The sequence below is a fragment of the Kogia breviceps genome, chromosome 1 (assembly GCF_026419965.1).
Source record: "Kogia breviceps isolate mKogBre1 chromosome 1, mKogBre1 haplotype 1, whole genome shotgun sequence".
Classification (NCBI taxonomy): Eukaryota; Metazoa; Chordata; class Mammalia; order Artiodactyla; family Physeteridae; genus Kogia; species Kogia breviceps.
The window spans coordinates 141,719,822-141,737,809 of record NC_081310.1 but is presented as its reverse complement, the minus strand read 5'-3'; the positions used below and the strand labels follow the sequence as shown (position 1 = coordinate 141,737,809).

Here is a 17,988-nt window from a genome sequence, read left to right as displayed (position 1 = left end):
TCTTCCATACTCCCTGCCCTCTATTCTGCCCCCAGCCCTAAAAAATCATTCATCTACATTGTATCTCCATACATTTGTCTATTCTGGACATTTCATATAAATGAGATCATATGACATATGAAGTTTTTTGTGACTGGCTAATTTTAATTAGCATAATGTGCTTAGTGTAACACGTATCAGTAATTCATTCCTTTTAACTGCCAAATAATATTCCATTATATGGCTATACCATATATTGCTTATGCATTCATCAGGTGATAGACATTTGTGTTCTTTCCACTTTTTGAACATTCATGTACAAATTTGCGTGTGAAGGTACATTTTTATTGAGCTTGGGTAGTTACCTAGGAATGAACTTACTGGGTTATATGGTAATTATGTTTATCAATTTTAAGGGGCTTCTAAACTCTTTTCTAAAGTGTCTGCCACATTTTACTCCCACCAGCAATGAATGAGTGTTCTAATTTCTCCACATCCTCACCAATATTTGTTATTGTCTTTCTTTTTTATTATAGCCATCTTGTGAAGTATTGATAGTATCTCATTGTGTTTTTAATCTACATTTCTCTAATCACTAATGATGTTGAGTATCTTTTTATGTGTTTATTAGTCATTCATATATCTTCTTTGGGTAAATGTCTATTAAAATTCGTTGCCCATTTTTTAATTAGGTTATTTGAACTGTAACTGTCATTCATATATTCCAGATACAAAATATTTTCTCCCATTCTGTGGCTTGTCTTTTCACTTTCTTGATGGTCTCTTTAAGGCACCAAAGTTTTTAATTTTGATAAAGTCAGTCATCTCCTTTATAACATTTGGTTCCATATCTAAGAAATGATTGCTTAATTCAAGATGATGGAGATTTACTTGTATTTTCTTCCTAAAGTTTATAGTTTTAGCTCTTGCACTTCAGTCCCTGATTTATTTTGCATTAATTTTTATGTATGGTGTGAGGTAGAGGTAAAAATCATTATTTTTCATGTACATATCCAGTTGTCCCTATACCATTTGTTTAAAAAATTATTCTTTCCTCATTGAATTATCTTAGACCTTTTGTTGAAAATCAAATGACCACAAATGTTAGGGTTTATATCTTGATTCTCTGTTCTATTTCACTGATCTATAGGTCTATCCATATGCTGTCTTGTTGTTCTTTGACTTTACAAAGATCCATCTGTCTTCAGGGCATTTAAAATTGCTGTTCTCCCTGCCTGGAATAGTTTTCCCATTTTTCTTATTGTCTGTTACTTGATCCTTTATCTCATTCACATTTCTGCTCAAATGTCACATCCTCAGAGAGGCCTTTCTTAGCTACTCCAACTAAAATAGCTCCTCACTCCTGTTCCATCAAACTGTACTTACTTTCCTGCTTTATTTTTTTTCACAGCTCATATCACTATCTGAAATTATTTCCTGTTCACAGGTTTACTATCTGTCTTCCCCATTAGAATGTAAGTTCCATGAGGGCAAGAATTTTTTGTCTGTCTGATAAGGTGCCTAGCACTTAGTAGAAAATCAATAAATATTTGTGGCATAAAGTCATGAATCATGATTTCTACAACCATTTTCATTTTCAAAGTTACAGCGTTTTTTCCAAGCAGTTAATTATATAATTGGAGCACTTCTTTGAATAACTGGCATATCTTCAAAAAACTCATCACATGTTTTAAGAAAGAGTCATCATACACTTTTGACAGTGAATAATTGAGAGTATCTTTTGTCACACATGCATATTACCGATTTATTTATTCAACCAAAAGTTAATTGAGTGCTATGTGCCAGCCACTGTTCTAGATAGTCAATGAAGAGATAACATAATAGATATTCAGAGGTGATTCAGATGTCCTACTTGATTAAAACTCCATGCGGAATGTAGATGTTTCTTCACCAGACCTTCTCTATGTTAATACTCTCAGAGTTCAAACCTGGAAATGGCCTCAGAGGTGAAACATTTTTAGTTACAAGGTCCTTTCTTGATGCTTCAGCAATTAACAGTCCTTAAATAGATCAAAAATTTACCTTGAATTTCTTACAGTACAGAGTATTTGAAATTCTGCTTGCTTCATTTCCCAAAAGAATTTTCTAACAAGTATATTATTTGTTTTCTTTTTAAAATAAAAGATAATAAATTCTTTTATATCTACAAATAAGCAAGTTTCTTCTCAATTTTTTTTAGTCAACTATGCCTCTTGATTATGAGTGACTCAACCTAATAAGACTTAAGCCAGAGGAGAATGTTTAAACGCATATCAGCTGGAACTCCAGGGATGGGGGAAGCTTCAGATAAGGCTTAATGCTAGGCTCAGAGGAATTCATGACTTCTCTCTCTGTGGGCTGGTTCCTGTGCCAAAAAGGCTTTCCCCTCATGATAGAAACATAGCTCAAGAGCTTCAGACTTTCTCAGACTTAAAACAAGCTAGAAAGAGCAAGATTCTCTTTCCTGAAAATCCTAATAGGCATCTCATTACTCCTATTTGATCAGGTGACCTGCTCATCCTATAATAAATCATATTTTTAGGGGATCCAGTGCTTTGTTTTAGGTCTAGATAACATGATTCACTGAAAGCATACAGGCTGAAAATAAAGAAGTGGGTGGTTTTCAAAGAGAATTTGAGGTTATAACTGCCAAAGAATGAATGGATCTTGAGCAGCAAAAACAGCAGGTATCCACTAAAAGCTTCATAATACATACTGCTAGGAAAGAGAATGATCACTAGAACAAAGCATAGGAAGCACGTTAATTACAGCATCACCAGGTATCTTTCTGCAATGCAATTCTCTAATCCTGAATTACACCTCACGCACACATGCCCCCCCCCCCGACACACACACCTATTTCCTTTGTTCTTGCTACTAGGTTTTAGAGCATTACAAGACCAAATGAGATCACTGCCTTCCAGAGATTATACATTATGACTTCACAGAGCCTCACTGCTACATTACAATCCATTTTGTCATGGGCCTCTCCAAGTTATGACCCAGTATTTTAATTAGAGCAAGATTAACACAAACCAGAAATATCAAGTAGTCAAATGATGGAAGCAGACTCTGAAAGAAGCAAATGCACCATTTACTGCCAAACTGTTGCTGTTATCTTCAGACAGCAATGTCACTCATTGATATCAATAACTTAATAAAAAATAGAAAAGCCGATTTTCATTGAATAAGCTGTTTATTAGCCTCCTAGATCTGACTTTTTTCTAGAACACTGCATTTCCTCTTCGCTAAACCCCTTTAGTTTCAGTCTGTTTCTTGGCTGTGAGGCATTCCCTCCTCTTACATTTTATGGCCCCTTTGGGTCTTAGCAGACAGGTGGAACTCCTATGTGAGATGAATACTCTGTCTGACATGCTTTATGGAACACAGCAGTCCCAACACAACCTATTAGCCATACCATAGCGTGCCCAAGGGGAGTCTAGCTTCAGATCAGAATTTGTGCTTGTTTGTCACATTTATAAAGCCACAGTGTCATCTTTATTATTTCTATTATTAAAAAATATATTGAAGCAGTTCTTCAGATACTTGGCACATATGAAATTTGTTTTCCTAAGATTTTTTTAGTGCCTTCCAGATTGACAATAATATAAAATAGATATAGTCACTACCTTGAAAGAGAATGACTAGAAAGTACCCTCAGCAATTTACTTTGTAAATAAAATCTGCTGCATATATTTCCTTTCAGTTTTCATAGTGGCCTGGAGAAAGCCCAAAATGTACACCTTCCACATATTATGTTATTCAATATAAAATTTTCACATTAGAAAGATATAACCCAAATTTTAAATAATTTAATTGGAAATGCACAGATATATGGGAAAATGCAAAGGTAAAATGTTTAAATAGTATTAGTTCCTTTCTTCTCATTTTCTAATTAACCACTAATAACAAAAAAAGGACTACAAGGTGAACTGGTGTGATGAATAAAGCTAAAGTATTCCTTTGAGCTAATCAAGCTATTATATGTTCAGATCCACAGACTGTGAGCCATATAAATACAAAACTATTAGAAACTGTAGTTTCTACCACCCTATGATAACTAGTTTTAACAAATCTAGATCAATTAAAGGAAAAGTTGTAATTAAACCAATCTTTAGAATAAATATATAGGAGAGTATTTATGGTAATTGCATAATTACTCATCATTTAGAAACTGTTCATTATTGACTGTACCAGAAAAATCACATTAGTGGATAGTTTTTTTGTCCTTGTGTTGCAAGTGAACTATGTAATAAACATTATATTTACTATTAAAGAATATGACTGAATTAAGGATAGTCCTATTAAATGGCCAAACCTAATTGATCCAGCTCCCATCGACTCACAATATATGCTAATTAAGTCAGGAATAGGATTCAAGTTTGCCTTGAACTATCTAAGAGGTAAGTATTGAAGATACCTTAAAAATAAAGATGTAGAGAACATTTGGGGCATTTGCATTTTCCCATAAGCAAATTAATAGGCTAAGCAATGTTGCTGGGGAAAACAGTGAGCTACTTAAAAAAGCAAATGTTTCCAATCATCTTTAAGAACATTTCCAATATATATTTATATAAATACAAAATATATGCTAATGTATTTCTTTAGTTTTTTTCTTAACTCTTCATTGATAATCTTTTGCCTGCTGATCTCTGGTAATACTTGGTTCACCCTAGTTCCAGTACTCATTCTGTACTTAAAAGTTATAAAAGTTGCGTTTTTTCCCTTTGTGTAACCAAAGTGTATGCTACCTCTGGTGTGCCAAGTCTTTCAGTTATCTGGGGTCACCCCATCCCACTTTACATGAAAAACTAGCATTTTCTCCACAGCCCACACATACACATCCCCAGCTCAGGATCATCAAGAATTCCTAGGTTTATTATAGTTTCTCTAGGTCATTCCTGACACTGATTTCCCTTCTGCTGAATTCTTGATCTACGTTCCTTGTATCAATTTTTTTTTTTTTTTTTTTTTTTTTTTTGGCCACGCCAAAAAAAAATCCTGTGGCATGCAGGATCCTAGTTCCCCAACCAGGGATCAAACCCGTGCCCACTGCAGTGGAAGCACAGAGTCCCAACTACTGGACCGCCAAGGAAGTCCCTGTATCAGTTCTTATAATAGCTGTTATCTTTACTCGAACCTTACCCCAAGGTGGACCTACTCCTAATGCCATCATTTCCCAACAGTACTACAAAGCATAAGGCTCTGATGTTTAACAGATCTCATTGATGATTTGGGGTTTGGGGAGGTAATAGAGCACAGAATACTGGAATATTAGCCTTCACAGTCCTAAATATTTATTGACTCTTCCCTGTCACAATTTCTCCATATTTTTGACCTCTCTCTTTCTCACAGTTTTTTCCTCTTTCCTCTCACACTTGTAACTGCCTCTTCAGGAGCTGCTGCCAAAACCCAAAACTCTTTTTACTGAGTATTTCTTTCTTCTTTTGTTTCATCTTCACTCTAACTGTGGATAAAACTTCTCCCCTTTCTCAAACTACTGGGCTGGACAAAAAGTTCATTTGGGTTTTTCTGTTAAGATCTTATGGAAAAACCAAATGAACTTTTTGGCCAACCCAATAAAACCCCTGCTATTTCTAAACAATAGAATTATCTACTGAGAAGATGAAATATTCTACTCTCCTAGAAAGCAGTAACAACTGAGTTAAATTAAATAGTCATCAGGAGACCTTCAAGATGTCAGAGGAGTAAGAGGCAGAGATCACCTTCCTTCCCACAAACACATCAAAAATACATCTACATGTGGAACAACTCCTACAGAACACTTACTGAACACTGGTAGAAGACCTCAGACTTCCCAAAAGGCAAGAAAATCGCCACGTACCTGGCCGTGTGGCTGACAGGGTCTTGGTGCTCTGGCCAGATGTCTGGCCGGAGCCTCTAAGGTGGGAGAACCAAGTTCAGGACATTGGACCACCAGAGACCTTCCAGCCCCATGTAATATCAATCGGCGAGAGCTCTCCCAGAGATCTCTGTCTCAATGCTAAGACCCAGCTCCACCCAATGGCCAGCAAGCTCCAGTGCTGGATGCCCCATGCCAAAAAACTGGCAAGACAGGAACACAACCCCACCCATTAGCAGAAAAGCCTGCCTAAAATGATACTAAGTTCACAGACACCCCAAAACACACCACCAGATGCAGCCCTACCCACCAGAAAAACATGATCCAGCCCCACCCACCTGAACACAGGCACCAGTTCCCTCCACCAGGAAACCTACAAAAGTCACTGAACCAAACCTCACCCACTGGGGGCAGACACCAAAAGCAATGGGAATTACAAACCTGCAGCCTGCAAAAAGGAGATCCCAAACACAGTAAGTTAAACAAAATGAGAAGACAGAGAAACATGCAGCAGATGAAGGAACAAGGTAAAACCCCACCAGACCAAACAAATGAAGAGGAAATAGACAGTCTACCTGAAAAAAAATTCAGATTAATGATAGTAAAGACGGTCCAAAGTCTTGGAAATAGAATGCAGAAAATACAAGAAATGATTAAGAAAGACCTAGAAGAACTAAAGAGCAAACAAACAATGATGAACCACACAATAAATGAAATTAAAAACTCTCTAGAAGGAATCAATAGCAGAATAACTGAAGCAGAAGAAAGGATAACTGACCTGGAAGAACAAATAGTGGAAATAACTACCATAAATGCACCAACATTCAAATTTTAGAGGTCCCAGAAGAAGAGGAAAAGAAAGTTTCTGAGAAAATATTTGAGGAGATTATAGTTGAAAACTTCCCTAACATGGGAAAGGAAATAGTCAATCAAGTCCAGGAAGCGCAGAGTCCCATACAGGATAAATCCAAGGAGAAACATGCCAAGACACATATAATCAAACTATCAAAACTTAAATACAAAGAAACAATATTAAAAGCAGCAAGGGAAAAGCAACAAATAACATACAAGGGAGTCCCATAAGGTTAACAGCAGATCTTTCAGCAGAAACTCTGCAGACCAGAAGGGAATGGCAGGACATATTTAAAGTGATGAAAGGGAAAAACCTACAACCAAGATTACTCTACCCAGCAAGGATCTCATTCATATTCAAGAGAGAAATTAAAAGCTTTACAGACAAGCATAAGTTAAGAGAATTCAGCACCACCAAACCAGCTTTACAACAAATGCTAAAGGAACTTCTCTAGGCAGGAAACACAAGAGAAGGAAAAGACCTACAATAACAAACCCAAAACAATTAAGAAAATGGTAATAGGAACATACATATTGATAATTACCTTAAATGTAAATGGACTAAATGCTCCAACCAAAAGACATAGACTGGCTGAATGGATACAAAAACAAGACCCATATATATGCTGTGTGAAGAGACCCACTTCAGACCTAGGGACACATACAGACTGAAAATGAAAGGATGGAAAAAATATTCCATGAAAATGGAAATCAAAAGAAAGCTGGAGTAGCAATTCTCATATCAGACAAAACAGACTTTAAAATAAAGACTATTACAAGAGACAAAGAACTACACTACATAATGATCAAGGGATCAATCCAAGAAGAAGATATAACAATTGTAAATATGAACCCAACATAGACGCATCTCAATACATAAGGCAAATGCTAACAGCCATAAAAGGGGAAATCGACAGTAACACAATCATAGTAGGGGACTTTAACACCCCACTTTCACCAATGGATGGATCATCCAAAATGAAAATAAATAAGAAAACACAAGCTTTAAATGACACATTAGATAAGATGGACTTAACTGATATTTATAGGACATTCCATCCAAAAACAATAGAATACACTTTCATCTCAAGTGCTCATGGAGCATTCTCCAGGATAGATCAGATCTTGGGTCACAAATCAAGCCTTGGTAAATTTACTAAAATTGAAATCATGTAAAGTATCTTTTCCAACCACAACGCTATGAGACTAGATACTAATTACAGGGAAAAGAACTGTAACAAATAGAAACACTAATATGCTACTAAATAACCAAGAAATCACTGAAGAAATCAAAGAAGAAATCAAAAAATACCTAGAAACAAATGACAATGAAAACACGACCACCCAAAACCTATGGGATGCAGCAAAAGCAGTTCTAAGAGGGAAGTTTATAGCAATACATTCCTACCTCAAGAAACAAGAAACATCTCAAATAAACAACCTAACTTATACCTAAAGCAATTAGAGAAAGAAGAACAAAAAAACCCCAAAGTTAGCAGAAGGAAAGAAATCATAAAGATCAGGTCAGAAATAAATGAAAAAGAAAAGAAAGAAATGATAACAAAGATCAATAAAACTAATAGCTGGTTCTTTGAGAAGATAAAGAAAATTATAAACCATTAGCCAGACTCAGACTCATCAAGAAAAAAAGGAAGGGGGGCTTCCCTGGTGGCGCAGTGGTTGAGAGTCCGCCTGCCGATGCGGGGGACACGGGTTCGTGCCCCAGTCCGGGAGGATCCCACATGCCGCTGAGCGGCTGGGCCCGTGAGCCATGGCCGCTGAGCCTGCGCGTCCGGAGCCTGTGCTCCGCAATGGGAGAGGCCACAACAGTGAGAGGCCCGCAAAAAAAAAAAAAAAAAAAAAAAAAAAAAAAAAAAGAAAAAAAGGAAGAAGACTCAAATCAACAGAATTAGAAATAAAAATGGAGAAGTAACAACTGACACTGCAGAAATACAAAGGATCATGAGAGATTACTACAAGCAACTCTATGTCAATAAAATGGACAACCTGGAAGAAATGGACAAATTCTTAGAAAACAACAACTTTCCAAGACTTAGCCAGAAAGAAATAGAAAATATAAACAGACCAATCACAAGCACTGAAATTGAAACTGTGATTAAAAATCTTCCAGCAAACAAAAGCCCAGGAGATGGCTTCACAGGCGAATTCTATCAAACATTTAGAGAACAGCTAACACCTATCCTTCTCAAACTCTTCCAAAAGATAGCAGAGGGAGGAACACTTCCAAACTCATTCTACAAGGCCACCATCACCCTGATACCAAAACCAGAAAAAGATGTCACAAAAAATGAAAACTACAGGCCAATATCACTGATGAACATAGATGCAAAACTCCTCAACAAAATACTAGCAAACAGAATCCAACAACACATTAAAAGGGTCATACTCTATGATCAATTGAGGTTTATCCCAGGAATGCAAGGATTCTTCAATATATGCAAATCAATCAATGTGATACACCATATTAACAAACTAAAGGATAAAAACCATAGAATAATCTCAACAGATGCAGAGAAAGCTTTTGACAAAATCCAACACCCATTTATGATAAAAACTCTCCAGAAAGTAGGCATAGAGGGAACTTACCTCAACATAATAAAGGCCATATATGACAAAGCCACAGCCAACATCATTCTCAATGTTGAAAAACTGAAACCAATTCCTCTAAGATCAGGAGCAAGACAAGGTTGCCCACTCTCACCACTATTATTCAACATAGTTTCGGAGGTTTTAGCCATGACAATCAGAGAAGAAGAAGAAATAAAAGGAATCCAAATCGGAAAAGAAGAAGTAAAGCTTTCACTGTTTGCAGATGATATGATTCTATACATAGAGAATCCTAAAGATGCTACCAGAAAACTACAGAGCTAATCAATGAATTTGGTAAAGCAGCAGGATACAAAATTAATGCACAGAAATCTTTTACATTTGGCCTTCCCTGGTGGCGCAATGGTTAGGAATCTGCCTACCAATGCACGAGACACGGGTTTGAGCCCTGGCCCAGGAATTCCCACATGCCATGGAGCAAATAAGCCCGTGCGCCACAACTACTGAACTTGAGCTCTAGGGCCCGCAAGCCATAACTACTGAGCCCATGTTCCACAGCTATTAAAGCCTGTGTGCCTAGAGCCCGTGCTCCATAACAAGAGAAGCCATGACAATGAGAAGCCTGTGCACCACAACAAAGAGTAGCCCTGCTCACCACAACTAGAGAAAGCCCACACACAGCAATGAAGACCCAACACAGCCAAAAATTTAAAAATAAATAAATTTATTTTTTTTTAAAAAAGAAATCTCTTGCATTCCTATACACTAATGACGAAAAATCTGAAAGAGAAACTAAGGAAACACTCCCATTTACCACTGCAACAAAAAGAATAAAATACATAGGAATAAACCTACCTAAGGAGGCAAAAGACCTGTATGCAGAAAACTATAAGACACTGATGAAAGAAATTAAAGAGGATACAAACAGATGGAGAGATATACCATGTTCTTGGATTGGAAGAATCAATATTGTGAAAATGACTATACTACCCAAAGCAATCTACAGATTCAATGCAATTCCTATCAAACTACCAATGGCATTTTTCACAGAACTAGAGCAAAAAATTTCACAATTTGTGTGGAAACACAGAAGACTCCGAATAGCCAAAGCAATCTTGGGAAAGAAAAATGGAGCTGGAGGAATCAGGCTCCCAGACTTCACATTATACTGCAAAAGCTACAGTAATCTAGACACTATGGCACTGGCACAAAAACAGAAATATAGATCAATGGAACAGGATAGAAAGCCCAGAGATAAACCCACGCACATTTGGTCACCTTGTCTTTGATAAATGAGGCAATTATATACAGTGAAGAAAAGACAGCCTCTTCAATAAGTGGTGCTGGGAAAACTGGACAGCTACATGTAAAAGAATGAACTTCCTAACACCATACACAAAAATAAACTCAAAATGGATTAGAGACCTAAATGTAAGGCCAGACACTATCAAACTCTTAGAGGAAAACATGGGCAGAACACTCTATGACATAAATCACAGCAGGATCCTTTTTGACCCACCTCCTAGAGAAATGGAAATAAAAACAAAAATAAACAAATGGGACCTAATGAAACTTAAAAGCTTTTTCACAGCAAAGGAAACCATAAACAAGATGAAAAGACAACCCTCAGAATGGGAGACAATATTTGCAAATGAAGCCACTGACAAAGGGTTAATCTCCAAAATTTACAAGCAGCTCATGCAGCTCAATATCAAAAAAACAAACCCAATCCAAAAATTGGCAGAAGACCTAAATAGACATTTCTCCAAAGAAGATATACAGATCACCAACAAACACATGAACGGATGCTCAACATCACTAATCATTAGAGAAATGCAAATCAAAACTACAATGAAGGATCACCTCACACCAGTCAGAATGGCCATCATCAAAAAATCTACAAACAGGAAATGCTGGAGAGGGTGTGGAGAAAAGGGAACCCTCTTGCACTATTGGTGGGAATGTAAATCGATACAGACACTATGGACAACAGTATGGAGGTTCCTTACAAAACTAAAAATAGAGCTACCATATGACCCAGCAATCCCACTACTGGGCATATACCCAGAGAAAACCATATGTACCACAATGTTCATTGCAGCACTATTTACAATGGCCAGGACATGGAAGCAACCTAAGTGACCATCAACAGATGAATGGATAAAGAAGATGTGGCACATATATACAATGGAATATTACTCAGCCATAAAAAGAAACGAAATTGAGTTATTTGTAGTGAGGTGGATGGTCCTAGAGTCTGTCATGCAGAGTGAAGTAAGTTAGAAAGAGAAAAACAAATGCTGTATGCTAACACATACATATGGAATCTAAAAAAAAAAAAAAATTGTTCTGACGAACCTAGGGGCAGGACAGGAATAAAGATACAGACATAGACAATGAACTTGAGGACACAGGGAGGAAGGGTAAGCTGGAGTGAAGTGAGAGAGTAGCATTGACATATATACACTACCATATGTAAAATAGATAGCTAGTGGGAAGCAGCCGCATAGCACAGAGAGATCAGCTTGGTGCTTTGTGACCCCCTAGAGGGGTGGGATAGGGAGGGTGGGAGGAAGACGGAAGATATAGGGATATATGTATATGTATAGCTGATTCACTTTGTTATACAGCAGAAGCTAACACAACATTGTAAAGCAATTATACTACAATAAAGATGTATAAATAATTAATCAAGTAATTAATCAAATAGCCATCTTTTCCCTCACTCTACATTTGCAAATTTTCTTTCACTTATTCATACAGTCCTTTCTAATTAGTCAGACTATATGTATGTTGAAAGTAGATAATTAAAATAATGTAATTTTTTAAGGGGTTTTCTAAGTTTTAAAAACTGCTAATCAAAATGTAGTCCTGCACAGGTAATGAATAAATATTTACTCATGTCTGCTTGTTCAGGTAATTTTAAGTTTGTTCCAATTATAACTGATGCTTATAGCAACACTATTTTGTCAGAGTTTATACTGTCTTTTATATACCAAGTTAACATAGGCTAACCCTGAGAACTTAAGTGAAATGTGTATATTTTCTATTGGTATACAGTTATTTGAAGATATTTAGCTTTTATATGTATTTGATTACCTTTTTATATCTTCTTTGCATAGTTTTGTGTGAGAATAGAAAAGAATCCTGGCCTTGGATTTAGTATCAGTGGTGGAATTAGTGGACAAGGAAATCCATTTAAACCTTCTGACAAGGTAAGAATTGAATTTCTTATTGGCAATTTTACTTAGAAAAACACTATATTCTACTGCAGCAAGAAAACTTTTTTCAATTTTTTGGTTTTACGGTGCTTTATAAGCTACCTAACTATGAAGCCAATTAGAAACTTTTTCAGTAAAGGGAAAAAAGAATTCACTGCAGTGCTTGACAAATCCTATGAATGAGAAAAAATAAATTTAAGCATTCTCTTTGAAAAGGAAATTGCTTGTTTTTTGCTTTTTGTTTTGTTCACAGTTGTATATATTTGTAAAGGAAGCTATATAGGCAATTTCTAACAAGTTTTTTCCAAAAGTTTATTTGTGGATCACTGATTTGGGAAAAAGTTTTCTCATAGTAACAGAATGAATAAATAATGATTCAACGCCAGGGCCAGCTGATTGCCATCTCTTTAATCCATCATGTTTGTAAAGTATTTCACTAGTAGAATTGTAGAACTGAAAGACCATGGGAAACAAATATTCTGTGAGAAAATCAGTGTTAGCCATGGCAGAGGAATCAGGTCCTCCTCTTATGCTCACCCCTGTCTGTCAAATCATGGGTAAAAGTTCACCACCACTGTCAACTTTAACCTCAAATGTTGCTGAATATCCACCATGCTGCACATGTTCACATCTGGCCTGTCTGATCCCATTGTGGACCACATGACTTTTTTAAGCAAAAAAATTTACCCTGAGCCATATAACCTGCCTTCTGCCATCAGGGTTTAATATTCTCAGCTTTTAAACAATTAGTGATTATAATTTGATGATCATTGAAACTGTCTGCCTTTGACCTCATCAAATGTAATTGCATTAAGTGACATCATAAAACTTTGGGATGATGAAGAAAGACAGAAATTAGATATGAATAAAACCTCCTCAGGCTGTCGACTTAACGTTTGAGTCACAAGGTGGTGCGGATCCTTTCAACTCACCACTATTGTAAAAATAACCCACACATCAGTTTCTGATTAAAGACCTATTTCTGAAAAAACTTGGATACCCCTACTTTGGAGATTTCCATAGCCTTTAATCCCTTATGTTCCTCTACTTCTTCCCAGACTTTTTGTTTCCTACCATTAGTTATGCCCTCTTCCTTTCCTTTCTTTTTTTTTTTTTTTTTTTTTTTTTTTTTTTTTTTTTGATTGTGAGGAGAGGGAGAGAGAGATTATGAGGAGAGAGGAATATTATGAGGAGAGAGAGAGATTATGAGGAGCGAGAGAGAGATTATGCGGTGAGAGAGAAAGATTATGAGGAGAGAGAGATTATGAGGAGAGAGAGAGAGATTATGAGGTGAGAAAGAGAGATTATGAGGAGAGAGAGAGACTATGAGGAGAGAGAGATTATGAGGAGAGAGAGATAGAGATTTTGAGGAGAGAGAGAGAGATTATGAGGAGAGAGAGAGAGATTATGAGGAGAGAGAGATATTATGAGGAGAGAGAGAGATTATGAGGAGAGAGGGATATTATGAGGAGAGAGAGAGATTATGAGGAGCGAGAGAGAGATTGTGCGGTGAGAGAGAAAGATTATGAGGAGAGAGAGATTATGAGGAGAGAGAGAGAGATTATGAGGACATAGATTATGAGGAGAGAGAGAGATTATGAGGAGAGAGAGAGAGATTATGAGGCGAGAGAGAGATTATGAGGAGAGAGAGATTATGAGGAGAGTGAGAGATTATGAGGAGAGAGAGATTATGAGGAGAGAGAGAGTTATGAGGAGAGAGAGTGATTATGAGGAGAGAGAGATTATGAGGAGAGAGAGATTATCTTCCTTTCCTTTCTGAAGAAGAAGAAAGAAAGAGGTTGGACTATTTGGATGGAAAGGAATAGAAAGAAATCCCCAGTGGCCATAGATAAGAGTTTCTTGGGTTAACTGATTGGAGCAGGTATTCATATATAAGGAATGTATATGAAGCAGCCCTATATAATTAGGGAAATTCCAGTTAGAAATCTCTGTGTATAAGTAACTACCACATTTCCTTTTTGAAATGATGTTGAGAATAATCATTGATTTAGTAAATTTAAATATTTATGGCTTAGTAGAACCAAGTGTTTACTGAATTTTAATAAATTATTAATATATCTTAAGACCAAAAGCATGAAAAGTCAAAATTATCAGAAACATATGATGGTATTTTTAAAAGCCTCAAATCATTGTCTTATTCATCTGGACCCCTCTTTTTGTCTCTTGTTTTACGTCTCTTCCACAAGTTCTTTCAATGAAAAGGTAACAACCTTATCATTCGTAAGATAGTTGAAATTCAAAAGACATGTTTTCCTCTCCTATCTCACCAGCAGATATTTCTTTTCACTATATTTTTGTTTGTTTGTTTGTTGTTGTTGTTTTTTGCGGTACGCGGCCTCTCCCATTGAGGAGCACAGGCTCCGGACGCACAGGCTCGGCGGCCATGGCTCACGGGCTCAGCCGCTCCGCGGCATGTGGGATCTTCCCGCACCGGGGCACGAACCCGTGTCCCCTGCATCGGCAGGCAGACTCTCAACCACTGCGCCACCAGGGAAGCCCCTTCACTATATTTTTGGAAGGCACAGGGTAATAGATATTTTTCAATTAAAGATGCACAAGTTGCTAAACAGTCAAGATGTCTGAATGCTGTTACTTTTCTGCTTTTATTTTCAACTGAAGGGGGTAGCAGGTGAGAGGCTTTCAAATCATTGCCTGTGATTCTTCCACTGTGATGAAATATGAACACTTTATAACTATTCATTTAATTTTTCATTGTAACATTTTGATGACTCTAGTGAGACTGAACTATTTCTATGATCTTATAAATTCTCTTTTGGTTAAATGCAACAGATATAGAGCTTGAATTATATAATCTATCCATTGAAAGATTCCCCTCAAAAGCACTTTTCTTTGCCTGATTACTTTCTAAAACACTTAAAATCTGAAAAGTGAATCTTTATTACAGCAAAATTGATGAGAGTAATTAAAAGTTCCAAATCTACAGAAGACTCAGACTGCTCTTAATTTATTGACCACACCAAACATATGGTAGATACTTAGTTAAAAGTGTTGAGGTGATCTAAAGACATTGGCTCTGACAATTTCTATAAGAATTTAATCCACTCACAAGGAAAGGGATTAATCTCGAGGAAATTCTGTTGCTTTTTTTTTTTTTTTTTTTTTTTTGTGGTACGCGGGCCTCTCACTGTTGTGGCCTCTCCCGTTGCAGAGCACAGGCTCCGGACGCGCAGGCTCAGCGGCCATGGCTCACGGGCCCAGCCGCTCCGCGGCATGTGGGATCTTCCCGGACCAGGGCACGAACCCACGTCCCCTGCATCGGCAGGCGGACTCCCAACCACTGCGCCACCAGGGAAGCCCCCTCAGTTGCATTTTTTAATCCCCACTGCCTCATTCTTGTAGAGGTTTCATAAAATTTAGAGTAGAATCCAGTGCCTATATCAACCTAAAAATATCAAACAGTAAGAAAATGAAAATGAACTTTAAAAATACTCTTCTCTCCAATGTTGAAGGACAATTTTATCATAAATTGGCTAATTTACAGCTGTGAGGAGGGGTGAGGAGAACCAAAATAAACAGATGTTTTAATTCAACCTGGGTCAGAGGTTGATGCTTTCTTTATAAGGAGTTCTAGTCATGCAAAAGCTTAAACTTTAATATGATACATACCCCCTTCCAATAAACAAGTCATGGGTTAGAAGCAGTCTTTTGAGCATACTATGTTATTTTACTTACTGTTCGTTAATGTTTAAGTGTTTTGTAATGACACTCAAAATTCTAAGTATCCAAGATATCTGAATGTCTTAGAGTCATTGAAGACTTTCTGTACTAAAGTAGCCAATAGATTTGTTCCATTCTCTTCATTATGATTGGTAGGAACCACTGTTTCAGCCAAATGCCAAGGACTAAAGTGAAATAGCATCCAAACCGATTACCTGGTTTACAGCTAGATAGGAAAAACATGAAGCAGTCATCCCTAAGGGCTAAGAGTATGAAACTGGGACAAAAGTGAGTTGTGTTGTTCAATCTGGTAGAAGTTCCAATTTAGGTTCTGTGGTAGTGTGAGACTATTGCAGAAAAACTCTTGGTACAGCCCAAAAGTTAACTGAGGCTTTAGGGAGAATTGAGGATTAAGATATGACGACTGTTTTGTACCAGACTTTGAGAGCTTAGAACAGCATCTGGTCTTGCAAATTTAACTCTTCTCAAAGGTAGTCTGATTATGGTCTCCTTAGGTTAAATGGATGGAGCACAACTAGTCCTGCAGCTCATATCATTGTCAGAACAGTGTTTAGTAGTTGAACAACCCAACTCACTCATCATGGAGTTCATTATTTTGGGTTCACTGCCAGGTGAAAACTGCTTTTATATACTTGGAAAGAGAAAACTGTAGAAAACCAGATGAAAAAGGCTTCATATAATGCTTGCCTTTGCCCTTCCTGTGAAGTGGATGGAGCCATTATCTGGTTTATTATTATAGAGAAACATTGCTGTCAAGATGGCATGATGCTCCAGAGAGATAAAAGATTTTGATCCAACAAATCTGATGATAATAATAAAAGTATAGACTTTTACTGACTATCTGTAATGTGCTAGTCACTGTATTAGGCTCTTTATATACATGAACTTATCTGATCTTCTTAGCAACTTGTGTTAGTTGAGTATTATTATTTCCCATTTTGTTGAGGCCCAGAGGGGTTAATTAACTTGCCCAAGGTCATTTAGCTGACCTGTGGCAGATAAGATTTGAACCCAAATTGATCTGATTCCAAATCCTTTTCTCTTAACAAGCACTATGATACATACCTCTATCTGCAAATACCACTTAGCCGAAGAGCCACATGACAAATTTATACCCTGTAGAGTTGAAACTAACATAATAATCTAATACTGAAAGTGTTACAGAAAACTGTAATTAGTTATAGTCTAGATATTTGCTTCAAGTCCTTGGAAGTCAGCATGTATTCTCTACTGAACTTAGATAATTAGAAGCATACTGTATACATTAGATTGCTAAGCATTTATATAACTTTTGGACTAAGGTATTATTACAGTGGAGATCCTGCCAGTGGAACAAAGCACAATAATCTTTCCCTATATTTAAATGTTCATAAAATAATAATTCATGATTACAAAATTTAAGTAATATACCAATACAGTTTCCACAAGGTGTTGTTAGGAAGAAGAGACTGGATTAATGGATGACTGATATCATGTTGTTGTGTGACTTCATAAGGCAGCCCGAGACTGAAAATAAATGAATTTTTAATGATGTATTCACACAGTTCATCATTCAGGGACTGATATCCCTCCTTGCCTCATTTTAGAAGGAAGGACTAAGCTTCTGGAGTTTAAAGATATTAACAAGAACTCATAGCCTCTTTCTCTATATACTGTAAAGGTACAGCACTGAACAATGCCATGAACAATCACCTAGTCACAGGATCAAAATGGAAGCTGTATTATGAATGTCCTCAAATCACTTGATATCAGGAAATATACATACTAGGACATTGGGACCAAAAA

At 36.8% G+C, this 17,988-nt stretch overlaps 1 protein-coding gene across 2 annotated transcripts in view; it reads left to right on the top strand.

Moving 5' to 3' along the window:
- Positions 1–17,988, top strand: part of LRRC7 (leucine rich repeat containing 7) — a 493,673-nt gene that overhangs the window by 447,604 nt on the left and 28,081 nt on the right. For both annotated transcript variants that reach the window (XM_067005975.1, XM_067005982.1), the window contains exon 24: positions 12,385–12,477. In XM_067005975.1, coding sequence (XP_066862076.1) covers positions 12,385–12,477 — 93 coding nt within the window. The remainder of the gene's footprint in view (positions 1–12,384; positions 12,478–17,988) is intronic.